Source organism: Hordeum vulgare, chromosome 6H, assembly GCF_904849725.1.
Source record: "Hordeum vulgare subsp. vulgare chromosome 6H, MorexV3_pseudomolecules_assembly, whole genome shotgun sequence".
NCBI lineage: Eukaryota > Viridiplantae > Streptophyta > Magnoliopsida > Poales > Poaceae > Hordeum > Hordeum vulgare.
This window is the reverse complement of record NC_058523.1, coordinates 448,296,972-448,310,510: the sequence shown is the minus strand read 5'-3', so window position 1 is coordinate 448,310,510 and position 13,539 is coordinate 448,296,972. Positions and strand designations below refer to the sequence as shown.

Here is a 13,539-nt window from a genome sequence, read left to right as displayed (position 1 = left end):
TCTTGGAACATCTCATATCCACCGTGTTGCTCAAAACGCCTTTGGTGCCCCGTTTCTAAACTGTATAACACGCCACACCTAACCAGAGAGTAGTCATCACTCCGCGTTTGCCAGACGTTCAGAATGTCCTGGGCTGCTGCGGGAGCGGAAGGGTCACCTTGCGGCGCATCAAGGACATAAGCCTTTTTAGCTGCTTCAAGGATGAGCTTCAAGTTACGAACCCAGTCCGCATAGTTACTACCATCATCTTTCAGCTTGTTTTTTTTAGGAATGCGTTGAAATTGAGGTTGACGTTGGCCATCTACAATATTTATAAAGACAACTTTTAGACTAAGTTCATGACAATTAAGTTCATTTAATCAAATTAAGTATGAACTCCCACTTAAATCGATATCCCTCTAGTCATCTAAGTGATACATGATCCATGTTGACTAACCTGTGTCCGATCATCACGTGAGACGGACTAGTCACCATGGTGAGCAACTTCATGCTGATCGTATTCAACCATACGACTCATGTTCGACCTTTCGGTCTCTTGTAATCGAGGTCATGTCTGTACATGCTAAGCTCGTCGAGTCAACCTAGGTGTTTCGCGTGTGTAAATCTGGCTTACACCCGTTGTATGCGAACGTTAGAATCTATCACACCCGATCATCACGTGGTGCTTCGAGACAACGATCCTTCGCAACGGTGCACACTTAGGGGAATACATTCTCGAAATTTTAAGAGGGATCATCTTATTATGCTACCGTCGTTCTAAGCAATAAGATGAAAAACATGATAAACATCACAATGCAATCATATAGTGACATGATATGGCCATTATCATCTTTGCTCTTTCGATCTCCATCTTCAGGCATCGCATGATCATCATCGTCACTGGCGTGACACCATGATCTCCATCATCGTGTCTTCGTGAAGTCGTCACGCCAACTACTACTATCACTACTACTATAGCTAACCGTTAGCAATGAAGTAAAAGAAGTAAGCACATGGCGTTGCATCTCATACAATAAATTAAGACAACTCCTATGGCTCCTGCCGGTTGTCATACTCATCGACATGCAAGTCGTGAAACCTATTACAATAACATGATCATCTCATACATCATACATGAAACATCACAACTTTGGCCATATCACATTGTAGGGAACGTCGCATGGCAAACAAAAAGTTTCCTACGCGCACGAAGTCCTATCATGGTGATGTCCATCTACGAGAGGGGATTTTCAATCTATGTACCCTTGTAGATCGCACAGCAAAAGCGTTAGTGAACGCGGTTGATGTAGTGGAACGTCCTCACGTCCCTCGATCCGCCCCGCGAACCGTCCCACGAACTGTCCCACGATCTAGTGCCGAACGAACGGCACCTCCGCGTTCAGCACACGTACAGCTCGACGATGATCTCGGCCTTCTTGATCCAGCAAGAGAGACGGAGAGGTAGATGAGTTCTCCGGCAGCGTGACGGCTCTCTAGAGGTTGGTGGTGATCTAATCTCAGCAGGGCTCCGCCCGAGCTCCGCAGAAACGCGATCTAGAGGTAAAACCGTGGAGGTATGTGGTCGGGCTGCCTTTGAAAAGTTGTCTCAAATCAGCCCTAATTGCTCCATATATATAGGAGGAGGGGAGGGGAGGCTTGCCTTGAGGCTCAAGGAGCCCCAAGGGCTGCGCCACCAAGGGAGGAGGAGTCCTCCTCCAATCCTAGTCCAACTAGGATTGGAAGGTGGAGTCCTTCTCTCCTTTCCCACCTCCTTTTTTTCTTTTCTCTTTGATTTTCTATCTATGGCGCATAGGGCCTTCTTGGGCTGTCCCACTAGCCCACCAAGGGCTGGTGCGCCACCCCCAAGGCCTATGGGCTTCCCCGGGGTGGGCTGCCCCCCCCCCCCCCGGTGAACACCCGGAACCCATTCGTCATTCCCGGTACATTCCCGGTAACTCCGAAAACCTTCCGGTAATCAAATGAGGTCAACCTATATATCAATCTTCGTTTCCGGACCATTCCGGAAACCCTCGTGACGTCCGTGATCTCATCCGGGACTCTGAACAACATTCTGTAACCAACCATATAACTCAAATATGCATAAAACAACGTCGAACCTTAAGTGTGCAGACCCTGCGGGTTAGAGAACTATGTAGACATGACCCGAGTGACTCCTCGGTCAATATCCAATAGCGGGACCTGGATGCCCATATTGGACCTGAGTGGCTCCTCGGTCTTATCGTTTGAACCTGAGTGTCAAGGATTCATATAATCCCGTATGTCATTCCCTTTGTCCTTCGGTATGTTACTTGCCCGAGATTCGATCGTCAGTATCCGCATACCTATTTCAATCTCGTTTACCGGCAAGTCTCTTTACTCATTTCGTAATACAAGATCCCGCAACTTACACTAAGTCACATTGCTTGCAAGGCTTGTGTGTGATGTTGTATTACCGAGTGGGCCCCAAGATACCTCTCCGTCACACGGAGTGACAAATCCCAGTCTCGATCCATACTAACTCAACGAACACCTTCGGAGATACCTGTAGAGCATCTTTATAGTCACCCAATTACGTTGCGACGTTTGATACACACAAAGCATTCCTCCGGTGTCAGTGAGTTATATGATCTCATGGTCATAGGAACAAATACTTGACAAACAGAAAACAATAGCAACAAAATGACACGATCAACATGCTACGTCTATTAGTTTGGGTCTAGTCCATCACATGATTCTCCTAATGATGTGATCCCGTTATCAAGTAACAACACTTGCCTATGGCCAGGAAACCTTGACCATCTTTGATCAACGAGCTAGTCAACTAGAGGCTTACTAGGGACAGTGTTTTGTCTATGTATCCACACAAGTATTGTGTTTCCAATCAATACAATTATAGCATGGATAATAAACGATTATCATGAACTAAGAAATATAATAATAACTAATTTATTATTGCCTCTAGGGCATATTTCCAACACACATCACATGTCAAACCCTGCAAAAACAAGTTAGACGTCCTCTAATTGTTGTTGCAAGTTTTACGTGGCTGATTTGGGTTTCTAGCAAGAACGTTTTCTTACCTACGTGACAGCCACAACGATGATATGCCAAAGCTATTTACCCTTCATAAGGACCCTTTTCATCAAATCCAATCCGACTGGAGAAGGAGAGACAGACACCCGCTAGCCACCTTTATGCACGGTTTGCATGTTTGTCGGTGGAACCAGTCTCACGTAAGCGCACGTGTAATGTCGGTCCGGGCCACTTCATCCCACAATACCGCCGGAAAAGAATAAGACTAGTAGCGGCAAGCAATTGACAAATCATCGCCCACAACCTTTTGTGTTCTACTCGTGCATAGAATCTACGCATAGAAAGCCTGGCTCGGATGCCACTGTTGGGTAACGTAGCATAAATTCAAAAAAAATCCTACGCATATTCAGATCTTCCTATGGAGAGACCAGCAACGAGAGAGGGGTGAGTGCATCTTCATACCTTTGAATATCGCTAAGAGGAAGCGTTACTAGAACGCGGTTGATGGAGTCATACTCACGGCAATTCAGATCGCGGTGTGATTCCGATCTAGTGCCGAACTACGGCACCTTCGCATTCAACACACGTGCAGCCCGGTGATGTCTCCCGCACCTTCATCCAGCAAGGAGGAGGGAGAGGTTGGGGAAGATCTCCAGCAGCACGACGGAGTGGTGTCGATGGAGAGACGAGGTCTCACGGCAGGGCTTCGCCAAGCACCGGCAGAGAGGAGGAGAAAGAAGAGCAGGGCTGCGCCGAGGGAGAGGGAAAACCGTGTCTCCAAAAGCTCAAAAGTGTCCACTATATATAGGAGGAGGGGAGGGGGTGCCACCCCTAGGGTTCCCACCCTAGGTGGTGCGGCAGCCCCCCAGATGGGAGGTGCGGCGGCTAGGGCAAGGGGGAGGGGTGGCGCACCCCTAGGTGGGCCTTAGGCCCACCAGCGCCTAGGGTTTCCCCCCCTCTCCACCTCCTGCGCCTTGGGCTGAGTGTGGGGAGCGCACCAGCCCACCTAGGGGCTGGTTCCCTCCTGCACTTGGCCCATCTAGCCACCCGGGGTCGTTGCCCCCTTCCGGTGGACCCCGGGGCCACCTCCGGTGATCCCGGTGGTCCCGATACGTTACCGGTGACGCCCAAACACTTCCGGTGTCCGAAACCATCCGTCCTATATATCAATCTTTACCTCTGGTCCATTCCGGAGCTCCTCGTGACGTCCAGGATCTCATCCGGGACTCCGAACAACTTTTGATAACCTCGTATAACAATTCCCTATAACCCTAGCGTCATCGAACCTTAAGTATGTAGACCCTACGGGTTCGGGAGACACGCAGACATGACCGAGACACCTCTCCGGCCAATAACCATCAGCGGGGTCTGGATACCCATGGTGGCTCCCACTTGCTCCACGATGCTCTCATCGGATGAACCACGATGTCAAGGATTCAATCAATCCCGTATACAATTCCCTTTGTCTGTCGGTATAGAACTTGCCCGAGATTCGATCGTCGGTATACCTATACCTTGTTCAATCTCGTTACCGGTAAGTCTCTTTACTCGTTCCGTAGAACGTCATCGTGTGACTAACTCCTTTAGTCACATTGAGCTCATGATGATGTTCTACCGAGTGGGCCCAGAGATACCTCTCCGTCACACGGAGTGACAAATCCCGATCTCGATTCGTACCAACCCAACAGACACTTTCAGAGGTACCCGTAGTGCACCTTTATAGTCACCCAGTTACGTTGTGACGTTTGATACACCCAAAGCACTCCTACGGTATCCGGGAGTTGCACAATCTCACGGTCGAAGGAAAAGACACTTGACATTAGAAAAGCTTTAGCATACGAAGAATACGACCTAGTGCTACGCTTAGGATTGGATCTTGTCCATCACATCATTCTTCCAATGATGTGATCCCGTTATCAATGACATCTAATGCCCATGACCAGGAAACCATGATCATCTATTGACTAACGAGCTAGCCAACTAGAGGCTTGCTAGGGACACATTGTGATCTGTTTATTCACACATGTATTACTGTTTCCTGTTAATACAATTATAGCATAAACAATAGACGATTATCATGAACAAGGAAATATGATAATAACCATTTTATTATTGCCTCTAGGGCATATTTTCAACAGTATCGTGCCATGCGTGCGTACAGGGCCGGTCCTGAGATTTCGGGAGCCCGGGGCGAAATTAGAATTGAGGCCCCCCTAATATAGACATCAAAATATAAAGTATGTATTGAGATGTCCCTTCATTCGCTGTATATATTATCTCAAATTCTTATATCATAAGTATTCAAAAATATTATTTATAAATACTACTAAATTCTAAAGGAGATAAGTTAATTAAATATGGCTTAGGATCACTCACATATTTTCATGTGTGTCGACCTCGGCAGTATATCTTCCATAGGACCTTCATCCTCTTGATTAACATTAGGTTGCTTTTGCACAACAAATCAATGCCTCGTTTGGATCATTTGAATTGATCATATTCCTCTTGAAAAATTATTAGCAGAGCATATTTGTAATTTACCAACTCATCTCTGTATATAAAGTAAACAATTAGTACGTGAATACCACCATAAATCAACACTAGATCAACTCAACAAATCTTACCAGTTATCATGAGGCCTGATAATGCCCTTTCACATCAATAAAGATGCAACTTGTATCAATTTCCATGAGAAAAATTGCCATCGTATAGCCTCCTCATTCGGCGTGAGGACGGGGATGTGGCGCTGTTGCCTGGGCGGTGGCCGGTTGGCGTCATGGCCTGGGCAATCAGGCAGGCAACGACGAGGACCCGATAAACGCACACAATCGGCAACCACACAGATGATTAGCTGACCAGACTGTAGGCGATGAGGAGAAAATAGACATCCGGCAAGCGTCGTGCGTGCGCCGCCGCATTTGTTTGCTTGAATCGTGATGGTGTTGAATCGCCTATCAGCCGATGCGTCGCTAACTCCTCAATCCGGTGCATGGTGCGTGGATATGTCTTACTTTTTTTAGGGATGTTGATAAGTATTACTAACCCACTAACAAAATCCTGCTAATAACTACCACTTGGTCTAGGCCCAACGTTTTCTGAGCTACGAAGAATACGCCCGAGAAGGAAGGTAGTGTAGTCCTAGAGTTTCGCCCCTAATTACGGACTTCCGTAAACTCCCCCGATGGATGGCTATGTAAAAATCTTTAAAAATACTTATATTTAGAAATAGAGGGAGTACATTGAAGACCATATATGTCCATGAACCATGGAGAGGAAAAAAGATAAGCCGAGATCGGAAGGCAAAGGTGCGCTACAGCAGGCAGCATGCTTTCCTTCCACTCAACGTTCCACGACACACCTTCACAAGTCACAACCAACACCCCACGTTCAAAGATCAAATAAAGCGCGAGCAGGTTCCAAGCTGGCCACTCGCCCACTACACCACCATCGATCAAATCACTGCATGCGAGGCATGCAAAACGCACTCACCACACAATCAAACACTTCCAAACGAAAGCACAAAAAGGTTTAAAACCACACACTTGCAACTCTAATCATCGGAAAATCTTATTTGATCCTGCTTGTCCATGCTAAGCATGCTCGACACGGGCGCACTATCAGTCACTAATCCTCGGCGCCGACGGCGGCGGTGACAGCAACGCCGCGACGCCGAGGGCCATGGTCGCTAGCTTCCTGAACTCGGCGTCCTCCGCGGCCAACGGCGACGTGTCATCGGCCTCGCCGAACGCGTCCTCGCAGGTCCCGGGCGCGTCCAGCGCCGCGCTTAGCTGCGTGAGCGCGTCCCGGGTAGACTTGTCCTCGCCCCGGGCGATGTCTTTCGCGGCCTCGCCGAGCTGGTCCACGGCGACCGAGTAGACCTCCGCGCACACGCCGAGGCGCTCCCGCCTCCCCGCGTCCTCCTCCGAGGCGCACAATGCGGCGATGCGTCTGGCCGTGCCGTTGGCTGCCGCCCCCGCGATCTTGGCCGCGATGGCGGCCAGGCCGCGCGCGTCGGCGGTGGCGCTCGCGTTGTCGGCGCGGAAGGTCTTGACGCAGTAGTTGTAGTCGATGGACGGGTGGCCTGCGGCGAAGGATTTGCATGTGTCTTCTAGTGTAGTAGAGGACTCGCAGGTTGACGAGATGATGAGCAGGAGGAGGAAGACGTAGGTGAGCGGCCTCATGGTTGGCGATGATCCACGGTTTTCGCCTAACTTGATGTACGCTTCTGGTCTGGTGGTGAATGGGGAAACTGGCTGACTGCTGGTGGTGTATGGACTATGGAGTATATACTAGTGCGGAATGCTCGAGTTAGCAAATGACTAGCACAATTGAAGAAAGAAATGCTTCCTACGAGGTGGATCAATTTTGTTTAGTTAAACTAACAAATATGTCCGTGCGTTGCAACGGAAGACAACAATATTACCCCGTAGTCAAATAAATATGGCTCAATACCCTAACATTTTGTGAAATGCAAGGACATTTTTTTACACAGTGAACATTTCTTGAATCGGTGAACTTTCTTAAAAATGGAGTATAAATTTTGAACTTCGCATTTTTTTTGTATTTCTATGAACATTTTTTAAAATTTCATACACATTTTCTTCGAATTCATGGATATGTTTTGAATACATGATCATTTTCAAAATCATGGATGTTTTATATTTGCTGAATATATTTTACGAAATTGTTAACTCTTTTACAATTTCAGAGCGTTTTTTTAAATGATCAACATTTTTTGAGTCCGTGAACATTTTATGATTTCCTTAACCTTTTTTTGAATTACCAAATATTTTATGATTTCATGAATTTTTTTCAAAACTCGAAACCTTTAAAATTTAGAATTTTGAAAAATCCTGAATTAATTTAAAGAAGAAAAACAAGTTCAAAGAAGAAACGTTGTATATTTTTTAGAATATATTTGTCAAAATTGTAAATTCTTTTATAATATGCAAACATTGTTTTGAAAATCATCACATTTTTGAATCCATGAACATTTTATGATTTCCTGATCCTTTTTTCGAATTCCTAGATATTTGATGATTTCATGAACATTTTTTTCTATGTTTTGAATACATAATTATTTTCAAATCATGAACGTTTTATATTTTATGATTATACTTTTGGAAATTGTGAATTCTTTTATAATATGGGAACTGTTTTGTAAAATCGTCAACATTTTTTAATCCATGAACATTTTATAATTTCCCAAATAATTCTTTTTAAATCCCCAAACATTTTATGATTTCATGAGGATTTTTTTTCAAATCTCAAAAGTTCTTTAAAATCATCAACATTTTTTGAATCTGATAATATTTTATGATTTAGTGAAATTTTTTTTTTGAATTCCCAAACATTTTATGATTTTATGAACATTTGTCTCAAAACTCGAACCTTTTTAAATTTGGAATTTTGAAAATTCCAAATAATTTAAAGAAGGTAAAAAAGCAAATTGAAATAATAAAACAGAAAATGGGATGAAAAAAGATGTAGGTTTCGCGGGTCAAACCTCGGTCTCTTGTGTGCGACGGAGGAGCTCTAGCCACTACGCCACACATCATCTCATGTTTTTCATTTGGTCTCACCTCATAAGTATCAGATCGGGCGATGACTTTGACAGAAATAAAATTGAATCGCTTTCTTCACTTATGGGTAGCATAGTGGGTAATTTTGGACAACATTAGGACAATTTTAATGACGTACGATCAGAAACACTATTTGCTTTATTATTTTTAGATTAAAGTGGAGCATTCTCCAAGAGTTTTCTCCTTCACCCCAAGGTCCCAACACACACACACTCGCACACCCCTGCCCCCACATTCTTCAAGTGTTTTCTCCCTCAACCCCCTACCCACCAACCCCCCCCCCCCAAACACACATCACCACCCCACCTCCCAAGCTTCACCGGCAAGCCTGCGGATTCGTCTCCCCTCTACCTGTCGCTCCTGCTTGTCAGCAATGGGGAGGGAAATCATGGTTCCTTTGCTCCGGCTAACGGTTCTGGGAAGGGAAATTCTCGTTCCTTCATTCCTGCTATTAGTTTAGGCTATAGTTTTTTAATCTTTATAGGAGAAGCGTGGGCAAATGACAACGGATAGACTTGTCCTCTCCAGAAGGGAAAACCTAAAGTCCCGAAGATAAATTCTTATTTTAGGAGTTACCAAAGAAAATGGGTAGCAGCAACAGTTTTGGTTTACACATCCATTTTGGGCCGCATATGTATTTCGAGATTCATATCTATGGACTATGGACTTGAGCAAGTGCCATATCTCGCACTAAGCGAGACGGAAGGATCTCTCGCTTCTTTTTGAGTTTGTCTTTCGAACTCCGATTTCCTCGAGTTCGTCCATTAGACGTAATGGAGGGAGCTCCGACGTAGATTTCAGTTGTCTTCTTGGGATGTCGAGGTTAGATCGTGCATGCGCAACGACGAGATTTAATGTCAAATCATTAGTAGAAAACAGGGCTATAGTCCCGGTTGGTAAGGGCATGTAGTCCCGGTTCTCCAATCGAGACTATTAACTTGGGACTAAAGACCCCCCCCCCTTTAGTCTCGGTTTGCCATGAACCGGGACTAAAGGCCCTCCACGTGGCTGCTAGGGCTCGAGGACCTTTAGTCCCGGTTGGTGTTACCAACCGGAACTAAAAGATTTTCTTTTCGATTTTTTTCTAAAAAAAATCAAAATATTTCGATTTTTTTTTTACTTTTTACGATTTTCAAATCTTTGAGTTATTTGGCAATTTAATTGCTAATCACCCATACTCACTGCTCAAGCGTGGAGTACTCATTTCAAATCATCTAACATCCCGGCGAGCTACTCACTCCACTCATTTCAAATCATCTAACTTTCCGCACAATCACTCATCCTCTCACTAATCCAGCCAAAGCATGTTTAACTTTCTCATTCTATCTCCACTAATTTCCAAGTCTCCACTTGTTGTTTTCTTGACAATAGTAAGCTATCAATCTTATTAACCCTTAGGTCTTGATGTCACATGATTTAATTTTTTGAATTTCAAACAGTTATTAAAATAAACAACAATAATTAATTTAAAACTTAAAAAAACTTCAAAAGGCAAAAAAATAAAAAAAAACTCAAATAATTCTTAAAATGCATAAAAAACAAAAAATCCAAAATAACTAAAAAATTCAAAATGAAATAAGTAATAATAATATTGAATTTCAATGAAAATCAAATAAGTAATAATATTGTTTTATTCATTTTGTTTTTGCATTTGTTCATTCAATATGGCATAATTAATATCTTTAAATCTATAAATCAAAATTCAACAAATAATATATCAATTATTATCATAAAAATGTGAGAAATCCAAATATGACAACCTTTTTTAATTAAAATTAGAAACAACTAACAAAGTAATAAAGTAATATTAACTAATTACAAAAATAAAACTATTGTCAAACAATAGAAGCTAAAGTTAATTATATTAAAGTGGAAAAAAGAATTACTTTTTAATATAGAAAAACTAATTCTACCAACTAAAGTGCCTACTTTCAACCTTTTGAGTGTTTATTTTTAATTTTTTTAATTTCAGGGCCATTTAGCTCAAAAACCATTAAATGCATGAAAATAGCAAATGAAGTTAGAAATGGTTTAAATTTGAAGATGTGGCTTAAAATGGTGCATATTGAATGCACAAAAAGTTTAGAGTTGAAATAAGTTAAAAAATGAAATGTCTTTGTAACAAATGAGTTTTCATCCGAAACCCTCATACTTCGAAGGAGATGTTCTAGTTTATACACGAAGTGCATCCAGTTTTTGGTGTAACCTCTCAACTTTTTAGCACATGCTATATGATCGAAATGATGATACCAAGCCAAGTTTCAACCTTTTCAGTGTCCATTTGTATAGCTTTTTAATTTCAGGGTCATTTAGCTCAAAGAAATCATTAAATGCATCAAAAGTAGAAAACGAAGTTAGAAAGGGTTTAAATTTGAAGATGTGGCTTAAAATGGTGGATACCGAGTGCACAAAAAGTCTAAAGTTGAAATAAGTTTAAAAAATGAAATATCTTTGTAACAATTGAGTTTTCGTCTGAAACCCTCATACTTCGAAGGAGATGGTCGAGTTTATACATGAAGTGCATTTAGTTTTTGCTGTAACCCTTTCAACTTTTTATCACATGCTATGTGGTAGAAATGATGATACCATGCCGATTTTCAATATTTTTAGTGTTCATTTGTATTGCTTTTTAATTTCAGGGTCATTTAGTTTTAAAAAATCATTAAATGCATGAAAAGTATCAAATGGAGTTAGAAAGGGTTGAAATTTGAAGATGTGGCTTATAATGGTGCATAGTGAATGCACAAAAAGTCTGAAGTTGAAATAAGTTAAAAAATGAAATGTCTTTGTAACAGATGAGTTTTTGTCTAAAACCCTCATACTTTGAAGGAGATGGTCCAGTTTGTACACGAAGTGCATCCAGTATTTATTATAACCTCTCAACTTTTTATCACATGTTATGTGATCAAATGATAATACCATGCCAAGTTTCAACCTTTTCAGAGTTCATTTGTAGAGACAACAATTAAAAACAACAATTAAATGACTAAAACAACTATATAACCAAAACACTAATGTTTTAATTAAAACCCTAATTTAAATTATTCTAAAAAACAAATAAATCTTAATGTGACAAAAATCTAACATGTGACTAGGAGCAAAAAGAATTAAATTAAAAACTATTTTTGAAATCAAGTTATTTACAATCTAGGGTTTGAAGCAAATTTGAACAAATTTAAATTTAAAGCATTCAAATTTGCAAACTAAGGCACAAACAGAAATTAGACAAAATTTTGAATCTAATGCAAAAAGAATCACTCAAAAACATCAAATATCCTAAAAGATATGTGAAATTTAAAACAGAAACTAAAAACACACAACAAATAGAAAAACGAAAAAGAAACTTTCAAAACCCTTTAGTCGGGGTTGGTATCTCCAACCGGGACTAAAGGTTAGACCCCCTTTAGTCCTGGTTTGTATCACCAACCGGACTAAAGGTCTATCTCTAGTCCCGGTTGGTGATACCAACCGGGACTAAAGGGCTCGTAGGGGCCCGAGCCTAACGCCAGCCTGCCACCACCCCTTTAATCCCGGTTGGTAACACCAACCGGGACTAGAGGTCACAAATGATTCAGAACTAAAGCCTAGCTGTTAGAACCTGGACTAGAGGTCACATTAGTTCCGATCCAAAATCCAACCGAGACTAATGCTCCGAACGAAAGGTTCTTTTTCTACAAGTGGATGGCTACATGTCGTTGATCCTTAGGGGCAAGTGCACAAATACTTTTCAGTTGTCATCGACGATGTGAAGCCAACTCCGCTAAGGGAACAATGTGGTGACTCGTTCTGGGAGCAGCACTGGTCGAACGATTACCTAGGGACCTATATTTGAGATGGTTTGTACATCTGATGAACTTTATACTATATTTGAATTTTATTTTATTTTAAAAGGAGAGCGTTCTTGTATGCCATGTTAACTAGAATTGCTTGTCCATTTTTTGCACACAAAAGTTGTGAACAACCGACTAACGAAGATTTTGGAATTGATTTTTTGAGTGATTTTGATAATTAAAATATCGACCAAAGAATATGTTATTTAGGGGTTACCAAAAAAGATGGGTAGCAGTAGCACTTCAGGTTTCCACATCCTTTTGGGGCCGCATATGTATTTTGACTTTTACATCTATGGACTATGGACTTGAGCGAGTACTATATCTCGCATTAAGTGACATGGAAGGATATCTCGTGTCCAGGCCAGCCCACTAGCTCATATTTTCAGAAAAATAGAATTAAAAATAGGTGCGTGCGAGGAACAATCCCGGGATCACCTTGTTTATCTGTAGTAATGTTAGCCACTGCACGAACATCGATTTCATGTACCAAATGTACGGTGCGACCTACAAGAAGGAAAATATACAGTTTAACACATTTTTCTTCTTTTTCCTTTGTTTTTTGTTTCTTTCTTGATTTTCAGTATTTTTTCGTGTTCTGTTGCTTCTTCTTCTCCGCGTGTTTTCATTCTTTTTAGCATTTTTCTTTGGTTTTATTTTTCATTTTCATGTTTCTTTTTTGATGTTAATTTTTCGTTACTTTTTCTTTTGATTTCATTCTATGATTTTTATATATGTCAAAAATATTTCTATAATAAACTTTTAACATATTTCCAATACAAATTTAATATTTTTAATACATGGTGGACATTTTTTCATACAGATTTTCATAATTTTTAATGCTTGATTACCATTTTTGTTACATAAGATTTGCATTTTCTAATACATATTCAACATTTTTTCTATGCATATTTAACATTTTTTAATGCTTGATTTACATTTCCTCAATGCAATATTAACATTTTTGGAACAAATGGTCAACAATTTTTTCTAAACACATTTAACATTTTTTAACTGCTTGACTAACAATTTTCATATATTTGTTCAATATTTTTTCCAATGCTTGATTATAATTTTATACTTGATCAAAAAATTACTAATTTTCCAAAACATGA

The 13,539-nt window shown here is 41.3% G+C and overlaps 1 protein-coding gene across 1 annotated transcript; it reads right to left on the bottom strand.

Moving 5' to 3' along the window:
* Window positions 1-6,212: 6,212 nt before the first annotated feature.
* Window positions 6,213-7,266, bottom strand: LOC123404065 (putative invertase inhibitor). The gene has a single exon (XM_045097989.1). The coding sequence runs from the start codon at window positions 7,191-7,193 to the stop codon at window positions 6,630-6,632; it is 564 nt and encodes a 187-aa protein (XP_044953924.1). The 5' UTR covers window positions 7,194-7,266; the 3' UTR covers window positions 6,213-6,629.
* Window positions 7,267-13,539: the final 6,273 nt, after the last annotated feature.

What these genes read in the sequence shown, in the direction of transcription:
- LOC123404065 (XM_045097989.1), bottom strand. Translation starts at nt 7,193, where the DNA reads ATGAGGCCGCTCACCTACGTCTTCCTCCTCCTGCTCATCATCTCGTCA.